The sequence below is a fragment of the Magnolia sinica genome, chromosome 15, assembly GCF_029962835.1.
Source record: "Magnolia sinica isolate HGM2019 chromosome 15, MsV1, whole genome shotgun sequence".
Taxonomy (NCBI): Eukaryota; Viridiplantae; Streptophyta; class Magnoliopsida; order Magnoliales; family Magnoliaceae; genus Magnolia; species Magnolia sinica.
The window spans coordinates 71,013,018-71,039,792 of NC_080587.1; the positions used below are offsets into that span (position 1 = coordinate 71,013,018).

Consider the following 26,775-nt stretch of genomic DNA (forward strand, 5'->3'; position numbering starts at 1 on the left):
TTCAAAGGCTCGATTTCAGAAACTTAAGAAGCTGCGATGGAAGGACGGAGAATCTCGGAAGAAGATCCGTTGTTGATATTGGACGGTGGAGATGGAGGAGATGTAGATTCTCTTCATGCAGCTAGGGCTAATTTCTTCCACAGATTTCCAGGAGCTTGGCAGGGAAATTACTCGGTCGAGTACGAATCATACACCTCTCGGAAGTTCTCCGGCTCGGGACAATCCAAAGGTACGAGAATTTCCGTTTGATTGCTTGCATTTCTCGTCTTAGGGTTTGATTGAGATCGTTTCTGCATTTGAGGTTTGCTACTAAAGTCTACGCGCATGTAGAGCGAGCCTGTCCGTACCTGCAATGGAGCACACGTGCCAATATAGCGCACGTGGGAGTCATCCGTGGCTTCTATCAGGTGGGCCACATTGCTAAGAACTCTGGCATGGATATCATGTTGTTTCACTCCTAAAGCGGGCCTCACTGTAGAAAGCAAACGGATGGCCGAGACGGATTATTTCTAGCCGTCGGTTCGTTTTTTACCCATCTGCCATACTTAGATGTGGAACGGCCAGATTTCCAGGCTAGAAGAGTGTGGCTTGACATGTGTGACTTGTTGGCACGTGTGCTGGCGTGTTGAATGCGGCATGGCTGGGCTTAGCTTTCATCCTAGTATCCAGACAATTTATTTTGTGCCGACTGTGTATGTATTTTAACGGTCCAGATCGTTGATCCAATGAACCTCACGGTGGATGGATCATTAGCCAGGAGTCCTCAACACGGAAGAGTCTCATCCATCCGTCCAAGAATTGGACCTTTTATGGGGAATGCTCGCCAACCGTCTACTAGCATGCCAGTCTGGGTTCGGGTCGGGTAGAGGGGTACCCATGGGGAAACGGATTGGCTACTCCCCCTGCCACCAGACAATGGCTGGTGGTCAGTGCTCTGTGGACCCCACCATGATGTATGTTTTTCATCCATGCCGTCCATCTATTTTTCCAGATCATTTTAGGAAATGAGAAAAAAATGAGGTGTATCACAATCTCAAGTGGACCACATTACTGGAAACACTGTAGAATGAACGTCGATCATTAAAAACTTTTTGGGGTCCATAAAAGTTTTAGATCAAGCTGATCTTTGTTTTTTCCCTTCATCTGGGTCTGTGTGACCCAATCAACTGATTAGATTTCAAATAAACAGTATAGTGGGCCTTAGGAAGATTTGGGGTCCACATGAGCTTTATATCCCTCTCAGTTTTGGGTTCAAGCCCCTGTAAAAATGGATGAACGGCATAGATGAAACACATACATTATGGTGGGACCACAGAGCACCGATCACCAGCCACCAGCCACCGGGCCAATGGCAGGGGGAATAGCCAAACCGTTTACTATCCATGGAGGTACCCGTACCCATCACCAGGACTACATTAGGCATTGTACATGTGGCTGTTGGGATGCCCGATACCCATAACGGGGTTAGTTACGGACGCGGTTTGGCCCGTGACAGCAACATCAGCCTGCTAGCTGATGTCAAAGCTCTGTGGGCCCTGCCATGATGTATGTGTTTTATCCAGGCCGTCCATCCATTTTTCTAGCTCATTTTAATGCATGATACTAAAAAAGAAGCCGTTCCAAGGCTCAAGTGGACCACACCAAAAGAAACGCAGGGATAATGACGCCCACCATTGAAACCTTCCTAGGGCCCACCATGGAGTTTATTTGTCAATCCAACCTGTTCATGAGGTCACACAGACCTGGATAAAGGGAAAACAAAAAATATCATCTTGATTCAAAACTTCTGTGGCCCCAAGAAGTTTTCAACGTTTAGCGTTCAATCTCCACTGTTCCTGTGGTGTGGTCCACTTGACCTTTGGATCTGCCTCGTGTTTGGGCTCATGCCATTAAATTAGCTGGAAAAATGGATAGACGGCGTGGATAAAATACATACATCATGTTGAGGCCCACCGATCTTTGACATCAGCTACCTGGCTGGTGTCGGGGTCACCAGCCAAACCGCGTCCGTTAGTTACCCAGTTGAAAGAAATAAAAATAAATACATCAATAAATCAGAACCTGTACTGGACGCGGTTTCCCAGCGAAAGCCTGAAGCTATGTGGGACCCACCGTGATGTTTGTGGGAAATCCACCCGGTCCATCCGTTTTGCCAGATCATTTCAGGACATTGACCCGAAAAAGATGCAAATCCAAAGCTCAAGTGGGCCGCATGACAGGAAAACGTGGGTAGGTAAATGCCTACCGTTGAAACCTCCCTGGGCCCAACATGATATACATATGCCATCCATACTGTTCATAAGGTCATTCCTATTGGGATGAACTGAAAGCCCAAAAAATTAGCTTTATCAAAAACCTCTGTGACCCCACGAATGTTTCAAAGGTGGATGTTCAATCCTCTGTCGTGTGGCCCACTTCAGTTTTTGATTTGTGATTTCTAGGTTCATGTCCTAACATGATTTCGAAAAGTGGATGGACGGAGTGGATTTCTCACAAACATTATGGTGGGCCCCACCTGGCTTCCGTACCATAGTTTTTTCTATTTCACTTTCAAATTTCTACGTATGGGCCACTGAGCATGTGAAAACCATCTGTAAGAATACAAACATGTAGCTGTATGGTAAACCGACACAGACTAGGAAAATATATAACTCCACTGGATAACACGGTTGTATAGGCGATACACACATCAAGTAACCCTCACCGTGATAATGAGATTCCAGAAAAATTAGGACAGTCCAGTCATCAGGTGGGCCACACTAAAAAAAATATTGGACAAAGGTACGAAAACCTTCAATTTCAGTGGGTGGTTGTAATGATAGTTAGACGGTTTGAACTTCAGGGGTCCACTTCCATGGTAGGACATCCTTGTTGAACGACTCGGATGGTTCATGTATGTATGTGAAAAGCTACCTACTAATTTGGTACTACCCCTCCCTAGTTAGGAAGAGATAAGGACTCTGAGTGACTACGGGAGCTTTTATCTACACCATCCATCCATTTTGTCATATCATACTAGTTAAAAAATGAGGTAGATTCAATGCTCAAGTGGATCACACCACAGCAAGCGGCAGTGATAATGATACCTTGCGGAAACTTTTTTAGGGCCCACCATTATGGTTAATTTCCATCCAACCTGTTCATTGGGTAGTATAGACCTTGATGAAGGGTAAACACAAATATCAACCTGATCCAAAACTTCTATGGCCCTTGAAAAGTTTTCAACGGTAGGTGTTTAATCTACGCTGTGTGGTCCACTTGAGCCTTGGAACTGCTTATTTTTAGGCTTTGAAAAAAATGGATGGACGGTGTGGATAAAACCCATGGCCCCTACGCATACCATCATCAGGCCCCTACTTGCACTTTTTTCATTGAATATTCTATTGTATTTGCCATGAGAAGGGTGGTATGAGGCAGACTTTTAATTGTGACGGGAAATACACCTGGGGGAGAACTACCGAAATTCTAGTCCTCCGTATCTTGGTGCACGTACGGATTATTGAAATTGGTCAAGAGCAGGGCTGTACACTAGTCGAGCTAGCTCGAAAAGCTCGCTCAACTCGACTTGGCTCAGCTTGGATTGACTTGGCTTGAAATGCCGACTCAAGGCGAGTCGAGCTTGTTTACTAAAGCTTGAGTTGAGTTCAAGCTAAGTTCAACCATGGTGTATTTCGGCTCAACTCTACTTGAACTCGTCTCGACTCAGTTTGAATAATATATTTTAATAATATATATTATATTAATATTAAATTATATATATATAAAAGCTTTAAAAAAAAAGTTAAAATTTTAAAATTTTTACTAAAAAACTCTGCCTAATCTTACCCATTGCCATTCCCTCTTTTTCTTTTCCTTACCCCACTGAGGTAAACTTGACTTGATTCAAAATAAACTCGGCTCAACTCGAACCACTAGCTCGTTTCGAACTCGACTTAAAAGCTTTGGCAAACAAGTTAAGTTTCAATGTTGAGCTCGAGGGTGAGCACGAACTCGAGTATAGTATAGATGAGTCAAGCCAAGCTTGGCCCACCTTAACTCGACTCGGCTCGATGTACAGCGAAATGTACACGGAATGATTAATCAGGACAGGGGTCTGCAATCAATGGTGGTACATTCATTGAACGGTTATGATCATCCAAATGGTGCGAATTTACTCGGCCTTGGCCAACCAACTGTGAGGTGACATACGGTTCCAATAAAAATAGAAGTGGCCAAATAATTCCGGAGGAGTATCATTTGAGGTAATCCCGAAGTGCACCGCCTTTTGTTTGTGGGATTCGCTTCCATTCCGGGAGAAATATCTAACCCCATTCCGGGAGAAGTAGCTGGGTTAGAACCTTCGAGAGACTGTCCTGATACACTGCTCTCTGAGACGTTTCGTTGTCCACTAGCGCGGAAGATAAGGGCGTTCTGGCTCGAAACAGGGTTGGGTTTCATCAGGTAGTGTCCTTATTTCTATCGATGGTCCAAAGAAATAAAAAAACAAAGATCAACGGTCTACTTTCGAGGCGAGAAGAAGCTACAGATGTGGCCACTGATGATCAGACCAACCTATCTTTAGGGAACGGATTAGGTGTTACCCTTACGGTGGGGCCCACCTTGATGATGTGTTGTATATCGACGCTGTCCATCTGTTTTTCAAGCCTATTTCAGGACATGGTCCAAAAAATTAAGCAGATCCAAAAATCAGGTGGACCACACCACAGGAAACAGTGGTGATTGAACGCCTACCATTAATAACTTCCCAGGGCCCACCTTAAGAAGATCTGTAATGTTTATTTTCCATCCAAACCGTTGATAAGGTCAACCAGTCCTGGATGAAGGAATAATACAAAAATCAGCTTGATCCGAAACTTTTGTAGCCTACAAAATTAAGGTGGGACCCACATTACCCGGGTGACGCCTAATCCGCTTCCCTATCTTTAGGTCCCATAAAATATATTACGAGGCCCACCTGATGGACGGTATGGATCTTGTGTCGGTTTAGGGTACTGTAGGACTTCCCTTTGCTATAAGCACCGTTCATCTTGCGTGACCCGTTGTGCGTGCCCCCTGGTAACAGTTTGTAGTGATCACAATAGGATCAAAGTGGTATTTTTTATGTTGGCCGTTAATGGTAGGCCCAACATGTTGAACGGTTCCGATCACGGAGTGGGCCCAATGGACGGTGGAGGCCTAAGGACTATTCGGGGCGGTACCGTGGACCATCAATCATTTTCCTTTTCTATAGTTTTTCCACGGAGGTTTGTTAGGAATCCAGGGAATGGGACCCATGTGATGGACACGTACGTGTGCCAGCTCGCCATGCATGTTGACATGTAGAGGTGCGACGCTGAGGAGCCCACGGTGAAGTATGGTGTTATCCACACCGTCCATCCAATTTTCCATATCATTTTAAAGTATAACTACAAAAATGAGATAGATCAAAGGCTCGAGTGGACCGCACCACAGGAAGCAGCTGTGATAATGAAGCCCACCGTTGAAACCTTTCTAGGGAACACCACGATGTTTATTTGCCATTCAACCTGTTCATAAGGTCACATAGGTATGGATGAACGTAAAACACAAATATCAACTTGATCAAAAACTTCCGTGGCTCCGTAGAAGTTTTTAACGGTGGGATTTTAATCCCATCCGTGGTCCACTTGTGTCTTGAATATGCCTCATTTTTGGGCTTGTAAGGTAAAATGACATTTAAAAAGGGATGAACGGATTACATTTCCCAAAAACATGATGGTGGGCCCCACACAGCATTCTTGCGCAGGAACTTCCTGCGAAAGGCTTTCGCAGGAAATCCGCGTCCTGGACACAGGTCCCAAAATCTACACGTCGCAGTAGGGGACGAGATCAAGACCATTAATAAAGTGGGCCCTTGGGTAGCTCAAAAATCAAAAGGTACAAATGGTGACTTGACAACAATAATGACAAACGGTCTGCATTAGGAGGAGTTGTTGGACCTGCTGCCGGAGTAGGATAATCCATGTGTAAGCACAAGCAATGTACACGTGGCATTCATGTAGCTCAACCGGACCGTCCAAGTTCTGGGACCGTTGTGTTTGTAGCATAATATGAAAATTACAATGGTCATGTCTGATTGCCGGCCGTGAAATGGACGGCTAAGATGAAAATCGGTTTATACTTGACAATCCAAATATGACCATAGGTTCCTCCAATCAATCCAATTATAAGTGGGCCATCTGAAGTGGGTTTATGACTGGACGGTTTGCATTGATGTAAATGAATGCCACGTGTACTTTGATTGTACAAACGTATATGGATCATTATACTCCGTCAGGGTATAAAGGTTTTCTCGACACAGCGGTATGGGCGTAGGCCCGGCCCGAAACAGTTCAAAATCCGTACCGGGTCCGGCCCGTTGACAGCCCTGCTTTGATCCGATGGTATCATCATAAAGATCCCTGCCGAACCGTAATGAACGGTCCCGATCTAGATTTAATTGCGGCCGGTACGATTTTAGGTCGAAGGACACCTGCTTTAGTCATAGGTTAAATGTGAGAAGTTGACAGTACAGATGCTGATGGGCCCCACTTGTCTAACCTGTATCGGAGTGACTGTGACCATACAGACGGTTGTAAATGCGTGGGGCCCACGGATGTACTGACTCCTTTGCGATATGCATGATCCTTATGGAGTCAAAAACTACAAATGTTTAAATGAGAAGTGGCAACGTTATTCCCGCTTTGTGATCCGCACGTCATGGGATCATCGGATCAATGGTGTGGATCTCCGATCTATGGGCCCCACTTGTACAAATAGGACGGATCAAGATGCTGTAGTGTGTTTTGATGCATCTGGACCCGACAAAGTAACCCATCATCAAGCGCTAGACACAAAAAGCAACACACGTGCCTAAATGGCATATGTGTGTAGTATCCAGCATGTTCATACGTTGAGCAGTAGGCCCTCTTTCTTCATACGTGTGGGGCCAATGCCGGCCATACGGCTGTTCCCTGAAGATCCCATGGCCCTTTCCACGTGTGCCACGCTGGAACGGTCAACGGTTGTAAGGAGGCCGTGCAAGAAAAAGCTTGGTCGGGCCCACCGTGATGTGTGTGACGTGCAATCCGTCCATCATTTTCGCCGCATCACATTAAGGCCAAAAAATCAGGCAGATACAAAACTCATGTGGGCCACATCAAAGGAAACAGTTGGAATGGAGACCGCCACCGTTGAAACCTTCCTGGCCCCTCCATAATGTTTATATGCCATCCAATCTGTTCATGAGAAAGAAAAATAATAATAAAATCCAATCTGTTCATGAAAAAAAAAAAAATCCAAAATGTTAGTCTGATAAAAAAAAATTGGGTGGGCCCCAGTAAATTTTTAATAGAAGACGTCTCCATCACTGTTTTGCCAGTGGTTTGGCCCACTTGTGTTTTGAATTGGTCTTATTTATGGGACGGCAGCCTCAAATGAGCTGGCCAAAATAGGGACTGAGTTGATGTCAAAACACATTACGGTGGGCCCCACAGTGTTTTTTTTTTGTACGCGCTTCCTTGCAACTGTTGTAGGAAAATCTAGATCGGATTGGGTATTGAGTAGACTTTGTGGGGCCCACATGTGATGTATAATGTCTTATCCACGCGGTCCATCCGTTTTAAAAACTCATTTTGGGTCGTGGACCCAAATCGAAGCTTGTACAAAGCTCGAGTGGACCACACCACAGGAAACAGTGGGGATAGTGACTTCCACCGTTGAAACCTTTCTAGGGCCTACAGTGATTTTAATTTTCCATCCAACGTATTCATAAGGTTTCACAGACATGGATGAAGGGAAAACAAAAATATCAGCTCGATCTAAAACTTCTGTGTCCCCCCCAGGAAGTTTTCAATGGTAGGCGTTGAATCCCCACTGTTTCCTGTGGTGTGGTCCACTTGAGCGTTGGATCTGTCTCATTTTTGGGCTGTTGCCCTAAAATGATCTGAAAAAATGGATGGATGGCGTGGATAAGTTATATACATGACGGTGGGTCCTACAGTTTACCGATTACACTCGGAAACGAACCAGAAGCATGTAAGGTTAGGCCGGCTTATCAGAAGATCCTCACCGTTCAAACCTCATGCATCTAAGATCAGATAAATACGAACGTCAGGTGGGCCACAAATGTACACACAAATTCGAAACCGTTGGTCAAGTTCTCTTAGCCGTTCTTTTATTCGTGCAGATATGGCCTGCTAGACGATCCTCGTTCTTTAGACGCGGCATCTAAATTGTAGGATAGCTTGATAACTGGTTCTGATATTCCAAACGTGTGCTGTGTTTGCACATGTGAGGAGAGTGCAATTACATTTCAGATGGACTGCAACTTGTGTGACCTAATTCAACGGCCTGCCCCAGGATGAATCCGGATCCTCTGCTTGCCTACAAACATGAAATTACTGTTTATTGCATTCTGATTGAGCACATGATTACACATGCAGCAGTGTTGGTGACTTGAGTGATGATGTAGGGCAATCACAGTGTAGGGAAACAGGAAATGTATTTACTGTTTGTTTGTGACAAACAGAGAATCCAGATTCGGCCCAGATATTAATATTTATGAAAGATGCGTCATTTTCATGTGTCTTTTTCTACCATGATGGGCAATTTTATAAGACTCCTAGCTTATTTATTGAAAGTGAATTTCCAAGTACTACGTCTCAATACCAGCTTTTATCAGCACCCACCTTCTTGTCTGACATGCAACTGTCTCTATATAAATAGAGATATACGCCTGGTTGGTCTGTACCACTGCAGTTTATGTTGGGTTTTTTTCCATAGTATAAAAGAAAATTGAAAAAAAAATGGATTTTTCAAACATAATATATATATATATATTAAGATGTAATTTTTAGTGGTTCTTAGTGATCATTTAATTGTGAATGATGATAACTCTTGTTAATTTAAAATCCTAGTGAATAATTGTTATTGATGAAAAGATACTATGAAAACAAACCACAATGCAAAAGTTGTGAAAATTTTTATAGGGGACTCTAAGGGCCCGCTTGGATACCACCAAATAAGATACGTTTTTTTACTTACAGTAGTAGATAAGTAACTTATTTCTGATAAGTAAGTTTGGTTTATAAGTGGTTATAAGTAACTTGTTTTACTTAAAATAACTTAATCACTATAGTTAATTTTTTAAAGCTTTTCTACTTTTGATAAACGGTTGAAGAGGGGCATTATGAGATACGAAAGAGAGTAGAAACTGATAAGTATGTTGTTTACCAAACATGCTTATCTGTTTAATAAGTGGAAACTAAGATAAGCTACCTGAGGCATAAATAATTTAAGTAACTTATTATCCAAGATATCACTAGAAAACTTTCTTTTTCTACTTACAATAATAGATAAGTAACTTATCTAAGGTAAGTAAGTTTGATTTAAGATTGACAACTTTTTTATTTAAAGATACTTAATCACATTAGCTTAATAAGTAGAAACCAAGATCAACTACTTGAGGCATAAGTAGCTTAGGAAAATGAAAATTACAATCCAAACCCCCCTAAGTATTATTGCAAGTCTATAAAAATTTATTTTCGAGTAATTTCGAAAAAATAATTATATTTAACAATCTTTTCTTTTTTTATTATTATTTTTTTAATCACTTTTGTTTTAAGTAGTTTTAAAAAATTGTAGAAATTTTAGGAAGTAAAATACAAATAGAAAAATATTAAGGTGAAATTATGAAAATAAAAAAGTTAGGAGTGTAGGTTACGAAAGTATGTTAGGGCATTGTTTTTTTAGTTTTGTAGGTTGAAGTTTACATTCTCAGAGTACTTGAAGGTGTATTTGTTGTAAGTGTTTTGTAAATTAGTTTAATCACGAGTAGAGTGCAAATATTGCCTTAAAAATATCGACACTATAACACATCTTAACCTTATCTTTAAGTGTATTCTTCTTCCTTCTTGTTTTTTTTTTTTTTTTTTTTGCCTTCCTCTCTATATGCCTTGTAACTTTTAGTGTATGTGTATTGTCCAATTAATCTAATGAGGTTGCCCCATCATGATATAGAATGGCCCAAAAATTATATTGATGTAGCTACTGTGTGGGCCACATAATAAAAAGCAATAGACACCCACGCAAAATCCTCAAAACTCATGTGATAGTCCACTTGATGGTTAGATCTACATGATTTTTGGGGCATTTCATTTTTGGCATGGGGCAACCACACTAGTTGGATGCCGTGGAGACACCACAATGAGCTCAACTCCAACTAGTTGTAGGTTAGACCTTATTATATTTCCTCTCATTTGAATATTTGATGATATTCTCCCTCTATTTCAAGGATTCAATGAGATTATTCCATGTAAGGAAACACCATCAAGACAATTGGACATTTTTCCTTAGCCTTATGGACTACGCAACGAAAAATCCACATATTTATTGAATTTTCTCTGGAACTTCTTAGACCATTTGAAAACTTCTCACTTAGTCTAATGATTTAGACATCGTCAAAACGTGTACCCCACCTAAAATGGTTATTGGACATTATGACTGTGATCTTTGAACAATCGGCCATTACACCTAATCAAAAATGCAATTAGTCGCTGATAGTAGGACCACCGCAATGCAGGCGTCTACGACCTTGTTTGGCTCAGTCTTTCGAGGATGAAAATTTGATTTGACTGTCAAGGCAAATATCATGTGAATTTAAAAATTTTTGGGTGGTTGTTTATTATTTTCTATAGTGTAGCCCACATAATAATTAATTAAGTTGTTTGGGTCTCCAATTTTATAGTGAGATGACCTAATAAACATAGGTAGGGCCCATGTGTAGGCAATCAACTCCCTGTACTAGAGTAATTTGATAAAAATTACGTAACGTCTCTAATGAAGGGGGTTTACCGCAATAATGTAGAATTCAAGGGAGGTAGCTGCCATATACTTTCTTTTGTCGTTTTTAATCAACGATGGACTTTTATGAAGGGGAGAAATTGTATGTTACGTTGAACCTGCATGTTTGCACAGTACACATGGGTTTTTAACTCTGAAAAGCGGGCCCGTGATTCTATCGTCCATACCGTTGGTCTGTTTTGCCCCACCATGGATGGAATATTTCTAGAATCTCGTTTAATGGGACAGTCTCAACAGTTTTATTTTAGGCCCACAGCCACAGATAGATTGTTAAGAAGATAACACAAATCCATTCCACATTCAGCATTAAAAGGTCCAATATTTGTAGCTGGGATGGGATTCAATTATCACAGGCCCCACTTATAATGATTGAAAAGATGCGTACCGGATGGTTGAGATGCCGCTTGTTTGTATGTGTATAACTTCGCTTGTTTTCTTGTCGTTACCGGTTTTGGTTTCAGACCTTTATAACGCGCACGCGCGTGTGCAATAAAGTTCATGCACAGGCCACACGCACCAGTATGGTACGTAGGTGTTAGATCTAATCCATCCATCAGGTTTTCAGACCTTTATTTCTCATAAATAGGTTTTTGTTAGACATATGTTGGCCCCAACATTGGAAACAGTTAGATGGGTTAGAAAACTTCAGTCAAACTTTTCATAGCAGTGTAATTGTTTTGCAAATAGTGGCCCACCTGGCTTATAGATGAACTTTCTTTTTTGGCTAGGGTATTTATATAGTGATGCATTTCTGATGGATGGATTGGATCTTGGACCTATCATACCACACCAGCATGTGTGGCTTGTCATGAGTTTTATTGCACACGCGTGTGCGCTTAGCGACTCTCTTTTGTTTAGCACGGTTGACTTCGATGCCATCACGCAAGAGACTGGTTTTAGTGGGACGCGGCTTGCGTCCTACCCCCGCCCGTCTCTTGCCCCGAACGGGCACTGCTGTGGGCGAGCCCACTATGATGTATCGGTTTATCCACGCCGTCCATCCCTCCTCTAGGATCATTTTAAGATCCAATAACAAAAATGACTCGGATCCAACGCTCAAGTGTACCACACCAAAAAATAAGCTCAGTTGCATTAAATGCACAAAGCAATGCCGGTTGCATTAAATGTAAGGGTCATCTTTGGTGTGGTGTACGTTAGCGTTGGATCTAACTCATTTTTGTTGTCATACCTTAAAATGATCTGAGCGGAGGGATGGACGGCGTGGATAAACCGATACATCACAGTGGGCCCGCCCACAGAACTGCCCGTTCGGGGCTAGAGACGGGCGGGGGTAGGACGCAATCCGCAATCTGAGTTTAAAAATATCTGTTTACTTGGATTTTTTTTTTCTTCTTTCAATTTATTACTATTAATTATTATTTTGATCAGGTACGTTAGGTGGGTGGGCCACTATACTCAAATGGAAAAAAAAATCTAAGTTTAAAAATTAAATACTCCAGTAGCCGTTGACAACGGACGCGGATTGCCTAATGAAGGCCTCAATGGTCAGAAGGCTACTGAAGTGATGGGGGCAGAAATGTAATAGTGCTCTGTGAGCCCACCGTAATGTATATATTTTATCGATGCCATTCATCTATTTTTTCGGATCATTTTATGGGATGATCCAAAAATGATGATCCAAAAATGAGGCAGATCCAAATCTCATGCGGACCACTCCATGGAATACAATGGTGATTGAACGGCCATGATTAAAAACTTATTGGGGCCCACAAAAGCTTTAGATGAAACTTATATTTGTGTTTTAACTTCTTTCAGGTCTGTGGGACCTAATCAACAGGTTGGATTGACAAATAAACGTTACGTAGGCCCTAGGAAGTTTTTAATGGTGAACATTTCAACCAGCACTGTTTTCTTGTGGCTCATCTTCAGATTTGAATCTATCTCATTTTTGGGCTCAGGCCCCTAAATATATGGATGTCGTGGATAAAACACATATATCATGGTGGGCCCATCTAGTTAGAATAGAATTTCAGCATAATGTCAAGTGGGGAATCCATCTAAGTTTGATCCCACAGTTTGGACGGTACATATGAGTGATTTCTATGCCACGTGTGTTATCTGTGAGTTCATGAGTGTGAAGGTGTACACGAGTCGAACTGAGTTGGCTTGGCTCGGTCCTTGAGCCTAACTGGCTAGCTCGCTTCGGCTCGGTCAGCAGCTCTTGCCAATTAAAGCTAAGAACGGGCTGAGTTCGCCTCCGCAGCATTTTTACAAACACATGAACGGCACTTTCAATTTCTCACGGTACATAAAACACATTTTACATGTATTTCATCAAACACCTTGTAGGTAGGGCTGTGCATCGAGCCGAGTCGAGGCGAGGTGGGCCAAGCTTGGCTTGACTCTTCCATGCTATACTTGAGTTCGAGCTCGAGCTCACCCTCGAGCTTAACATTGAAGCTTGGTTTGTTTGCCAAAGCTTTCGAGTTGAGTTCGAGTCGAGCTAATAGTTCGAGTCGAGTCAAGTTTATCTTGAGTTGAGTTGAGTTTACCTTGATAGGATAAGGGAAAGAAAAAGAGAGAATGAGGACCGGTAGGGTTAGGTAGGATTTTTTAGTAAAAACTTTTAAGTTTTAATTTCTTTTTTTAAACTTAAATATTATATATATATATATAATATTAATATAATATATATTATTAAAATAAATTACTCGAGCCGAGTCAAGCTCGAGCTTCGAGTCGAGTTGAAATACACCAGAACTTGGCTTGAACTCAACTTGAGCTTTAGTAAACAAGCTTGACTCGCCTTGAGTGGGCTTTTCAAGCCAAATCAATCCGAGCTGAGTCGAGCCGAATCAAGCGAGCTTTTCGAGCTAGCTTGACTCATGAACAGCTCTACTTATAGGCAACATAAGAAAAAAGTGTATTTGTTTGATGAAACATACCTTTCTTACCACCAGTTGACACTTCGTTGAGTCATTTCGTTAAACACTTGGTGAGCAACATCAATATCAAAGTAATCGAATTAGCGAACTAGTTCGATCGGTTCGATCCGAGTCGAGCTCGAGTAAGCTCAAACTCGGTTCGAAATTTTTTCGAGCTCAAAAAATCAGCTCAACTTGGCTTGAACTTAGTTTCGAACCGAGTCGAATCAAGCTTTTCCAGCCGAGTCGAGCTAGCTAACCGAGCTAACTCGGTTCGTGTACAGCACTGGTGTGAACCATCATACCGCGCCAGAGTATCAAATCTCTGTCTCTTTTTAACGTTCCGTAACTGGCACGGCCCCCTCACGTGTTATTGCATGTTGCAATAGAGATTAGTGCTTCAGGTGTCAAACGCAAACGCCCCACACGTGCCTCTGTGCGGGAGTCTAAGCGTTCATACGGTAGTGTATTTATCTCGTGGGCCATACACGTGTAGTGAATGTGTCCACATGAATTTTCCTTAGCCCACAGGATAAGGCCGGTTTATTTATTGGATGGGACGGACACGAAGGAAAAGAAGGATGGTTAGATCAGACAAAGCCCATGGGTGCCATTTCCATGCGTGAATCTTTTGTGCCAGATCTGGACCATTAATCAGGTGGGTCATGAGAACATGCTCTGGCAAAAAAATTGAAACAGTTCACTTAACAGATGACCGAGCAATGCTAATATTGAGCCATAGCATGTGTCACAGGGGGCCCCACCTGACGAATGGCCAGGATCTCGCCCATTTGATGATGCGAATGATACTCTCGAATCCACGCGCAAGAGTCAGGTCTTTCGTTTCCCGAGTCTTCTGTCAGAATTGGACGCGGATCAGGACGTTAATGCACTGGAAACCTAGGTGGGGCCCACACGTGATATTTGTTAGAAATCCACCACGTCTATCCGTTTTTCGAGATTATTTTTGGGCATGGTGCCAAAAATAAGACGGATACATACTCAAGTGGGCCGAAAACGTGAGGATTGAACGTCCACAGTTGAAATATTCCAGGGGAATCAGCTTAACATTTGTTTTTTCAGTTCATCTCAATAGGAATGACGTTACGAACGGTATGGATGGCATTTAAACATCACTGTTGACCCAGGGAGGTTTCAACGGTGGGATTTCCCTACTCAACTTTTCCTTTAGTGCGGCTCACTTGAGTTTTGGGTCCTTCTCATTTTTGGTATTAGATACTAAAATGATCTCACAAAACGGATGGACAGAGTAGATTTCTCACCAACATCACGGTGGGCCCCACCTATGTTTACAGCGCAGGAGCTTCGTGCAAAAGGCTTTCACATGAAATCCGCGTCCGTCAGAATTCCGTTAGGTAAACTCGGGAACTGCACGGAGCCGTTACGGTCGTTAGTGTCAGTGTCTGACCTTAGACACCGTTTCCTCCACAGGAGGGGATCAGTTGTCCTGACGGTGGGGCCTATCTTGATGTATGTACTGTATATCCACGCCGTCCATACGTTTTTCCATATCATTTATGAGAATTATTAGAATAATCAAGGAGATTCAAATCTCAGTGGACCACACCATTGGAAAGAATGGTGATTGAATGCCTACCACTAAAAAATTCCCAGGGCTCATATTAATTCCACATTAATATTTATTTATCATCCAACCTATGTATAAGGTCACATAGATCTGGATGAAAGGAAAAAACAAATATCATCTTGATCCAAGACGCTTTTGGTCCACAATAAGTTTTTAATGATCAATCTCCACTGTTTCATGTGGTGTAGTCCACCTGAGACTTAGATCTTCTTTATTTTTAGAATCATGCCCTAAAATGATCTTGATAAACGAATGGACAGCGTGGATTTATAATACATACGTAAAGCTGGGAGCCACGGTCATGGCCACACCGTGTTGGGTGAGGCCGCACCTTGTCCGCTCCCTTTCCTCCGGACACTTTCACTTACATAAAAAGTGGAGTATTTTCACTGTACACATGCACTCAGCCATGCCACACGTGGTACACGTTCATCTAAATCGAAACCGTCCAAATAGTATAACCTAACATAGATGGCACAGAGACCCAAATTATATTTCACCAGACACTCTCAAACTCTGATTTATATACTCTTTTCGTAAAATCCACACCATTGACTATAGTCATGATAAAACATCAACCGTTGAAGCTTGGGTGTGACATGAGGTGGGCCCGAGATTTTGAGCGTTTAAGATGAGTGTACCTGAGTATCTGGGATTTTCTATTGACTAAAAAAAAATCATTTCCAAAAAAAAAAAAAAAGGAAATTCAAATTAGGAATCAGAAATATAAACACATCTTTCAAGAACTTGGGGCGGCTATCTCTCAATTCTCAAGCAATAAGGCTGTTTTCTTCATACATGTTGTAGTTTCTGTTGGAGAGAATTTTTCTTTGTTTTCTTTGTTTTGGATTTTTGGGTGTGTGTGATCTGATGGACCGTGGCCCGGAAATCATTGTGCCATTGATGGACGGCCATAAGCCCAAGATCGGGCACAGGCGGGTGGGCCGTAAGAATTCCGTGAATTCCATGACGAGCGAATTCTTCACGAAGCTGCCTGAGAAGGTGAAATGTGGGGTTGATCCAGAGAAGCCTCTGGACTTTGATCTTTCAAGAACCAATGGGTTGATGGGAGGTGAGTTCTGTTGTGTTGTTCTTATCTTCTTGGATTGGGATCCTAAGCACATGTGCATGTTATGCGAGACGTTCATCAGGTGGGCCCTGCTATTTGTTTGCCCTGCCGCGAAAATCATGCTGTTTTTTCATCACTTGTGCTGAATGTGGACACCTTGATTGATGTTTTCTATCAGCTATTGTTTCCTGTTCCTGAATGGCCCACCTGATGAGTGGCTCACCTTATTCTGGACTGGGGGAACAGATGATGAGGTCCCACCTGCCCAAGTGAGTAGCCTGTGCAGGGCTCTTTTCTCTGTTTTGTCTTGTGGTGTTGGGGATGGTTTCTCTCTAATGCCTGTGATGGGCTGAGTTATATTAATCTGTTGTTAGTAATTGAGTGATCTTCTATTAATTTGGCTTTGTTTGTTTTTTTTTCCTTCTTGAAAATTTCATCACATGTAGGGAATTTTTTGGTCCGTGGTCTGTGATTTCATAATTTTGGAAGTGTTCTTTGTTTTTTTGTCTCATGTTGGTAACTCATCTGTGGTCAGTTTTTACTGTTTTTTTTTTTTTTTTAATTTTTTTTAAAAATAAATTCTAGATCACCCTTTTGATATACCTGTTTGAACAATTGATACTCAAAAGCATTTTATGGGCCCATTGCTCTGCGAAAGTGGGGCATTTGAAGATATAAAGCTATCAGAGCCATTGAATATGTTAGTTTCGATTGAATGTCATGGGTCTTTTACTAAACTTCCTGGATATGCTGCAATTTGCAAGTGGGGTGATTTTGAAATGGATGGGAAAAACCAAAACTCGATTGGGCAACTGTTGACCTGAAATGCGACAAATACTGATCTGGGTGGAGAATCATCGGGACATCCAAACAGGCCCAGACTGAGATTTTGAGGCTGGCAACGTATGCAAGGTGTTCGACAGCTGTAATCATTTGATTGAACACCATAATTTCTCCAACACTTCAAACAATTTATTTAATTTCAGGTATGAGTTGTTAAATGTCGAATCTTGTGTGGATTATAATATCAAATCGACACACACAAAATGTGAATAATATACAGTAATCTGCTATGATGCCATCATTTTATTTTAATTAAATCATTGAGGGCATGTTTGGATGCATAATCAAAATGAATTCTGATTGTTGGTCTAGTAAATTGGAAATAACTAAATTTATGGTTTCCTTCACTGCAATTTCATGATAATTCAGAAACGCAATTAGAGCATCCAAACAGGGCTTAACTGTTATTGGGAAACTCGTTTATTCATAAGATGAGCTGCCCTACATGACTTGTTTTGACTTTAAATTGCTTATACATTTCTCTCAAGCTTCCTTGTCTTTGCCAAATTGAAACACTTGTATCATACTTGTTTTAGGAGAGAAGGAATACTACGAAAGGCAATTTGCTACTCTAAGATCATTCGAGGAAGTTGAATCTTTGCAAGCATCCAGTGGCATTGATGAGGATCAAGACCATGCAGAGCAACAGCAGCATGAATTTGCAATGAAGATCTCTAACATTGCAAATATTCTTTTGCTGGCGCTTAAAGTAAATCCATTACTCTCACTTCCTGACTGCCTCACTGTCAAACATTTCAGAAGACATGTTATATTACACACCCGAATGATCTTGGATACTGTGATTGAGGCCATCGGTTAGATGGGTCATCATGTGTATGGTTGTAGCCCAAAGTCAACCTATTCATCGCACCTATCTGTGGCCTGCAATGGACGGTTGATTGAAAGTTGAGAAAACACTGAACAGGTATAACCTGTTGAAATCAAATAGATAGGATCATCTGATCACCACATGTTTTGGGCTATGGCCCATCCTCATGGTGCCCCAATGATCAGAAGAACCCAACATATTTGCAACATCTATGGTTTGAAGTAACTGTTTTTACTGCGATGTGCAGATCTATGCAACGGTAAGGAGTGGATCCATAGCTATTGCTGCTTCAACACTTGATTCCCTATTAGATCTTATGGCGGGTGGAATTCTCTGGTTCACGCATTTGTCGATGAAGAATATAAATATCTACAAGTACCCCATCGGCAAGTTGCGCGTGCAGCCGGTGGGCATTATCATTTTCGCTGCTGTCATGGCTACTCTAGGTATGTATGCCTGTGATCACATCTGCTCTCTGGCTGACATGATTCGATGGACGGACATTGTTCTTTGGGCTTCACATTAATTTTTTCGATTCAGCAATTGTGGATTGCTGTGTTTTCAGAATGGACATTGCTCAAGATAGCCATTTGAGAAATCCCAAACTATGCAGACTCAAGATCATGATACCTTGTTCTACTTGATGCTATAAGATCTGGTCACTAAAATTACAGGGAATCGATATCTACACCCACCCTGATTGACTTGCATCCACCCATTTTCGACAATGGGGCTTGAAATAGTACTGAAGCATGCTATTTCAATCCCCCCAAAAGAAAATAAATGTATATGTAGTGCATGTGAACATTGACAAATGTGGGACATGTAGGGCGCTTTAAGATTGATGAAGGTGGAACATGTGCAAACATGGGGTGCTTGAACTTTGATGGTGGCACATTTGGCTCATGTTATCTGATGCATTTGCACAAAACATCGTCTTTTTGCATGCATGAACTAGGGATAAACTTTCCTCACCTTTATTTTGAAATTTTTAGTAAATGCATACTATATCCATGCTAACAGTCAAAATTTGAGGACTTGTCCTTATTTTCAAAGGTTCCGGTGCATAAATGGGTTTTGTTTTTTGACGGTTCCATAGGGGTTCTTCCATTTCTCTATTTTGGATTCTCTTTATACAAAAGTTGACGCAGGGATGAACGTGATGAGGATAACTACTCCGAATCCACGGAGCTTCTCTGGACTCCTCACAGAGACTTCTCGAATCCACGAGGAAAGAAAGCAGAAAATAGAAATAAATTCTAATAAATTTGAAATTGGTTAATTGATCATTGATAATTGTCTAATGTGTCTCCTTACACTATTAATATAGAAAAAAATAAACTAAAATTCGTAATTACCAAAAATAGCAAAATTCTAACTCTAATAAAAATCTTGATTCTAATAAAACTCTTCTAAGGCCTAATTTCTAAAAATAAAAATTGCAAATAAACTTTCTCTAGAAGAGTCCTAGTATAACTAAAAGTTATTTCTAAAAGGAAAGAAAATCTAAAACTCTAAAAATATTAAAAAAATCGGAATTACTAAAAATAGTAAAATTTTTCTAAAAATTCGTTTTTGAGCTGAAAGCACACGTTTTCTGACGAAACGGACAGATGTGACCCACTTTGTGGGTCAGTTCACCTCGGATGGCCCGTTTCAGTAAAGATTGATAGGTTGTATGCCGCATAATGATACCCGGATCAAAAGTTATGGTCAATTCACGGTCCATCTTCTTTTGGCTCAACCATGCTGGGAACGTAACTGTGACACGTTCTACAGCAGACTCCTCCACTTGAAAAAACTCACCCTCGAGTTACGCAAAACACTTGGCACATAAGTCTGAGATAACTTTTGACGCCGATGTTCATTAGCCGCTTTTTTGTACTTGGCATTAAGCTCTTGAGCTAACACAATACATGTACTCATGTTTTCCTTGACTTGACTAATATAGATCAGTTCCTTCACATCTGTCTTCAAGATCTCATATTTTTTCTGATAATGTGGGCAATTAGGTGGACTTGCCCCTGAGACAGGATCAACGTGATTTTGTATATCTCGTATGGGAGGCAATTTATCGGGGGGTTCATCGAGCACAATCTCCTTGAACTCCTGCAAAATTGGCTCCAAATCTTCTGGGATATTCACAGGCTCCATATATTCTTTCTTTTCAACTAATGTATATATATGTCTTATTTCCTCAGATTGTTTGACAAAAGCCTGTTTAGTTGTGAGAGACTGTTCCTCAACTTTAGAAGTCTTAGGTTGGTTCTACCTTCCCATAGGGCCGAGGATAATCTTTTTACCATCTTTAATAAAGATAAATAGGTTATCCCGATCCCTATGTGTAACATTAATATTATTTTGCCAGGATTGACCAAGTAACATGTGGCAAGCTTCCATGTCGACCACGTCACACATTACTTCATCCTTATAATATTTACCAATGGCAAAAGATATACGACATCGTTCAGTTACCTCTGTTTTGTTGACCTCCTTGATCCATCCAATCATATATGGAGATGGGTATCTTTCTGTTTTCAGTTGTAGCTTTTCCACTATTATTTTCGACACGAAATTCTCATTGCTCCTGGCATCAATGATCACATTAGAGACTTTTTTGTATGCAGTGCACCTTGTTCGAAAGATGTTGTCTCGCTGTAATTCTATTTCTACCTTTAGCATGTATAACAGCTTCCTCATAATCGAAGTGGTGGCCTGTGATTTACCATCATCTGATGGTGCTTTGTAGAAATTAGGGTTGTGTTGTATAGCGGCCACAGGCGGTTGAGCATCACTTTGAGCTCGAGGTGGAATTAGCGCATCCGCAATACGGTTGAGGGTTGTCTGCAGCCCTTGCATGGTCAACTGACTCTCTCGGTGGAAAGCTTCTATTCTTTCCGAAAGATAACGAATCTCTGGATCATCGTCCGCAGGATTTTGATTCATACCTTCATTGTTTGCCATCGGCCCGAGGGGAATCCTCGCTTTGGTACCAATTGACGCAGGGATGAACGTGATGAGGATAACTACTCCGAATCCACGGAGCTTCTCTGGACTCCTCACAGAGACTTCTCGAATCCACAAGGAAAGAAAGCAGAAAATAGAAATAAATTCTAATAAATTCGAAATTGGTTAATTGATTATTGATAATTGTCTAATGTGTCTCCTTACACCATTAATATAGAAAAAAATAAACTAAAATTCGTAATTACCAAAAATAGCAAAATTCTAACTCTAATAAAAATCCTAATTCTAATAAAACTCTTCTAAGGCCTAATTTCTAAAAATAAAAATTGCAAATAAACTTTCTCTAGAAGAGTCCTAGTATAACTAAAAGTTATTTCTAAAAGGAAAGAAAATCTAAAACTCTAAAAATATTTAAAAAATCGGAATTACTAAAAATAGTAAAAATTTTCTAAAAATTCGTTTTTGAGCTGAAAGCGCACGTTTTCTGACGAAACGGACAGATGTGACCCACTTTGTGGGTCGGTTCACCTCGGATGGCCCGTTTCAGTAAAGATTGATAGGTTGTACGCCCCATAACGATACCCGGATCAAAAGTTATGGTCAATTCACGGTCCATCTTCTTTTGGCTCAACCATGCTGGGAACGTATCTGTGACACGTTCTACATCAAAAGTCCAAGTGAAAGACTTAGGTAGGTGGCCTTGGTTAATTGTCTTAACTACACCGTCCGATACTTTCTTGGGCTTGAGGTTTCTATATCAAAGCAAGGCATATTCATTTCTCAACCACAACCACCACCACAATCATTGTAGCCTTGTCCTAGCTCTATATGGGACTGCCTTCCTGCCTGACATCGACCTTCCTCTACCTGGGGTTGATGCTTGCTGGCTGGCTTCTTATGAAACAACATCAATCCGTAGATAAAATGGCAAAGGAAATCTTACACTGCTATGTTTTTTTAAATGACACATCTGTTCTTTCTCATCATATCTTCAGGCTTTCAAGTCCTGGTCCAAGCTGTGGAGCAACTCGTAAAGAATGAACCTACAGCCAAGATGACCACTAATCAATTGGTGTGGTTATATTCGATCATGTTGACTGCTACAGTAGTAAAACTTGCCCTTTGGCTTTATTGCAGAACCTCAGGAAACAACATCGTTCGTGCTTATGCTAAGGTAAGACATTTAAGATGTGTTTGTGAGCTCTATTAAATCGAATTGTGATCAGTGTTCATAGTATCGGTATCATTATGTGTATTATTGACCAGGGATATGGAAACATGTATTGATATTGACAATATTATCGCTGATTCCTAGAAATGTATTGCTGACTGAGGGAAACATGGGGGAAATTGTGGAATTTCTCAATGAAACTTCAAGAGATGCTTAAAAATGTAAATATGCATATTTAGGAATCAACTAATTGCAAAAAGACTCATACATAATAAGTTTCCCTTTAATGAGAGCTTAAAAGGATGTAAAAATGACTCAAAGAAACATTTGAAAATGGTGGAATTTTTCAATGATACTTTAAGAGATGCTAAAATACACATATTTACATTTTTAAAAATCAAATAACAATAAAAAAGATGCATATTTTCATATTTGGGAATCAAATAATAAGTTTCCCTTTAATGGGAAACTAAAAGCATGTATCATTTACTCTGGGAAATATTGGGGAAACATGGGAAAAATGGTGGATCCATCCATCCAACCATCCATGCATGGACATACATACATACAAACACATGTACAATCTATCCAACCATCCATGCATGCATACATTCATACATAGAATGAAAAATACATATATGCACACATGCATGATCCATCCATGCATACACATATACACACACATACGTACATACAACCATCCATTCATCCATCTATCTAACCAACCATCCATCCATCCTTGGATGCATACATACAAAAATGCATTCATTATACAACTATGCACCTATAAAAAAATTGAATTATTTTAATAAACAGATTTTTGGCGATATTGATACATTGGTGATATTATCAAAATATTGCCAATACATTGGCAATACAAGAGACGCCTGGAATTTACATGGTAAAAGACATTGGTGATATCAATGCATTGACAATAGTTAGTGATATATCATCACCGATATCTAGAATTGCTAATACTACTAGTATTATTGGTATTGCCAAGTTGGCAATACTGATAATATCGCTGGTACTTGGAACCGTGATTTTGATTCTTAGGAAACATCATTACAATTTCCCTAGTTTGTGCTTGGAAGTTACTATGTCTGCATTGAATGGAATGGGCATTGGGCTTAGTTAAGCTCTTTGCAGCATTAAACTCGTTTGCCATCTCAAGGGATGAACTTTCTCTATTTCATTCAATGTGGAGTGCGTTTCCACACCATCCAAAGAAAATTATAATTTCAATTTAAAAGAAGAGCCAATTTAAATTGTCCAACCAACATTCCAAAAGGAACCTTACTCTTGATCAGTTCAAAAACTCGAAAACCCGACTAAACTCAATGTTCTGCTGGGCTGGGTTGACTTGAAGACCCGGACGAGTTTTTACTTGACTCGATATATAATAACTAATTTAATAATTTTTATAAATCTTTTGTGTATTTCTAAGAGGATAAAACATTAAAAAAAAAATGAAGAAAGACCAAACAAGCAGAGCTTGGCATGCTAGTTAGGGACATTGGTACCTTAGAAAGAGGTCTAGGGTTTGAACCCCCACCTTAATTGAAAAAGAAAAGAAAAAACTGTTTTCAAGCTTGTGACTCGGCTCGAGTTGACCCGAGTAGAGAATGAGTCACTCTCACAATCGAGTTTCATGGTGACTTGGCTTGAAATCCCATCAAGCCAAGTTGACTTGGCCAAGTTTTGGGTTTATTCATTAAGTTTTGATACTATGCTCTTAATTGCAATGAACCCTCACAATTGAATTCAGTCGTGCGTCCAAACACGCCCTTAATCTCCAGATTCCGAAATTACTGGTTACATGCATGTCTCCGCTTTCTCAGAAAGTTTACTGCTTCCAATGCTGACAATCCAGGACCATTACTTTGATGTCGTGACAAATGTTGTCGGGTTAGCGGCTGCAGTTCTTGGAGATAAGTTCTACTGGTGGATTGACCCCATTGGCGCTATTATCCTCGCGCTTTATACAATCTGCAATTGGTCGGGAACCGTTCTGGAAAATGCAGGTATATAGTCTTTTTATCTCTTTGCACAAGTTCATGTGTGATCCTAGAAGAATTTCTGAAACTCACAAATTTGAGATGCAGCTGGATTGATAAGCTCATATAGATCCTGTCCTGCTTTACATGTGGCCCACATCCCAGTGCGGTACATGTGCATGACATCCAAGCATTTATTAAGTGGGCCACATCATGTATATACATTGACCCAAAACTTGGGCTAGTCAACTCATCAGGTGGACCATAGTGTACAGAAAGAATGATTGTAAGATTGTTGTCAATTATCCATATCCAAGGTACATGTGATGAGTGGATCAGCCTAGTTTTGGGTCAGTGAATATCTATACGAGGCCCGCCTGATTGATGATGTGGATCTCATACATTCCATATCGGCATCTTTGCTCAGCAGAACTCACTTTTGGAAGTGCTCTGTTTTTGGCGGCAGTATCCGAATGTCGATTGGTATTAGAATGAGTCCCAACTGGGATTTGGAGTGGAAAAGAAGAAGGAAAAAAAAAAAAAAACAGGGAAAACGGAATACCTCTTACCGTGTTTTCCATTTCCCACACTTCCCCAAAGGCGAACGTGATGCAACCCAAATCACAATACAGAACCTGATTTGGCGGCACTTCCAAAAGATGCCATTGTTCAATGATATCTCCATGTACCATGGGACTTCTTCAGATTTTCCCTCCATTAATCCGAGGTGCGGACATGGAAAATTGTAATTGTGGTGTCTAAATAAAGAGAAATGCAGTGGATAAGAATGGAATGGTATTGAGGATTTTCAAACTGTGGAAAACAATGAATTTGAATGCCTCTCCCACAATGCAACTAAGGGTTTTCTATCTGAAATTTAAACAATGTATGGTCATCTTTGACTAATTACCAAAAGGCTTCTTGATGCAGCTTCTCTGGTAGGACAATCTGCCCCTCCGGAAATGTTGCAGAAATTAACATACCTTGTCATAAGGCACCATCCTCAAATCAAGCGCGTCGACACCGTTCGAGCCTACACATTTGGTGTTCTTTATTTCGTGGAGGTTAGTTAACTAACATTCACTTTCTTAAAGTTGCATTTGGATCTGCTATTTATTGGAATTGCAATATTGAGTTCACTGAAGTGGAAATAACTAAGTTGGGTCATTCTATCCAAGGTGGGACCCACCTGATCAACATCCATGATCACGGACCCTATAATTTCCTGGGTTATAACAGCATGTAATGAAAGCAGGTAGACATCGAACTGCCAGAGGACTTGCCTCTGAAAGAAGCGCATTCCATTGGGGAGACTTTGCAAATAAAGATCGAGGAGCTACCGGAAGTCGAGCGTGCGTTTGTTCATCTTGATTTTGAGTGCGATCATAAGCCGGAGCATTCAGTTCTTAATAGGCTGCCCAACAGCCAGCCTTGAGCTCTTTGCACCAAAGAGCTTCCCATCCGACGGTGAGTTGCTGTGTTCGTCTCTCACATAGAACTGATTGTATTTCGACTTTGAAGATGATTCGGATACATAGGATTTTCACATTAAGGTTTGCATGCAAACGGTCCTGCACACATGAGAGTTGCACTTGGAGGAGGCTGCGTTTGGACACACTATCGAATTGAATTATGAAACATTTGGTTTCATCAAAGGTGACAAACTAATGATGTTTCCTAGCATTCGTACCAAGGAATTCCAGTTCACCTTTGCAAGTAACAACATAATTGAAATATGGAATCCAGGTCCTCAATATGACTGTTATGGAAGGAAGTTCCAATTCGGTTCATACTGGTAAGTGCAGTCCAATTCTATTTTGCAACCAAACGCGCCACAATATATTCAGTTTTTAAAGGGCCTGAGCACCTGGCCCTAAATGAACTTTTGGTTGGGCCGTTAAGAGCGATGGGTGTGTAGAAATTTCTTCATTTTCATTGGTTATGAATTCATTTGCAGAATGGTGGAAAATTCTTCATTTTCATTTGATATGAGGAAAAAAAAAAAGTTTTGCAGAATGGTAGAAAATTCTTCATTTTCATTTGATATGAATTCATTTGCAGAATGCTAGATATTTATACTTAAATGAGCTTATATGCATTTTAAGGGGAGTTTGGATTGTAAGTTACTTTGGATAAGCTACTTATGCCACAAGTAGCTTATCTTGGTTTATACTTATTCAACGGTATTTTTGGTAAGCAACATACTTATAAGGGAAAAAGTTTTAAAAAATGCATCTTTAGTATCCAACGTCATTAAGTATATATCCCTCAAGTTTGTTTAGTCCCCCTCACATCTACCGTCCATCATGTGGGGCCAACCTTTGATGTGAATTGTTCATTGTGTGAGCTCCACCTTTGATTTGGGCCATCCATCATGCATGGCTCACCTTGGATGTGGTCATTCATCATTAGGGGCTGACCTTTAATGTGCATTGTCCATTATGTAGGGCCCACTTTTGATGTTGGTCACCCATCACGATCTTTAATATCCACCGTCCATCATGTGGGCCCCGCCTCCAATTTGGGCCCTATCATGTGGGGGCCA

At 40.8% G+C, this 26,775-nt stretch overlaps 1 protein-coding gene across 2 annotated transcripts; it reads left to right on the top strand.

The window, feature by feature from the left end:
* Positions 1 to 26,246, top strand: LOC131226659 (metal tolerance protein 4-like). 2 transcript variants are annotated; one of them, XM_058222272.1, is made up of 7 exons: positions 1 to 229; positions 17,803 to 17,975; positions 18,343 to 18,541; positions 22,058 to 22,236; positions 24,107 to 24,257; positions 25,161 to 25,294; positions 25,486 to 26,246. In XM_058222272.1, the coding sequence occupies exons 1-7, from the start codon at positions 37 to 39 to the stop codon at positions 25,663 to 25,665; spliced, it is 1,209 nt and encodes a 402-aa protein (XP_058078255.1). In that variant the 5' UTR covers positions 1 to 36; the 3' UTR covers positions 25,666 to 26,246. The 2 variants fall into 2 exon arrangements, with proteins under 2 accessions (XP_058078255.1, XP_058078254.1); XM_058222271.1 differs by lacking the exon at positions 1 to 229 and adding an exon at positions 16,061 to 16,426.
* Positions 26,247 to 26,775: the final 529 nt, after the last annotated feature.

What these genes read in the sequence shown, in the direction of transcription:
- LOC131226659 (XM_058222271.1), top strand. Translation starts at nt 16,225, where the DNA reads ATGGACCGTGGCCCGGAAATCATTGTGCCATTGATGGACGGCCATAAG. An exon ending in TCGTTCGTGCTTATGCTAAG is followed by an intron (nt 22,237 to 24,106) that starts GTAAGACATTTA and finishes CTGACAATCCAG; the next exon opens with GACCATTACTTTGATGTCGT. An exon ending in GTGTTCTTTATTTCGTGGAG is followed by an intron (nt 25,295 to 25,485) that starts GTTAGTTAACTA and finishes TAATGAAAGCAG; the next exon opens with GTAGACATCGAACTGCCAGA.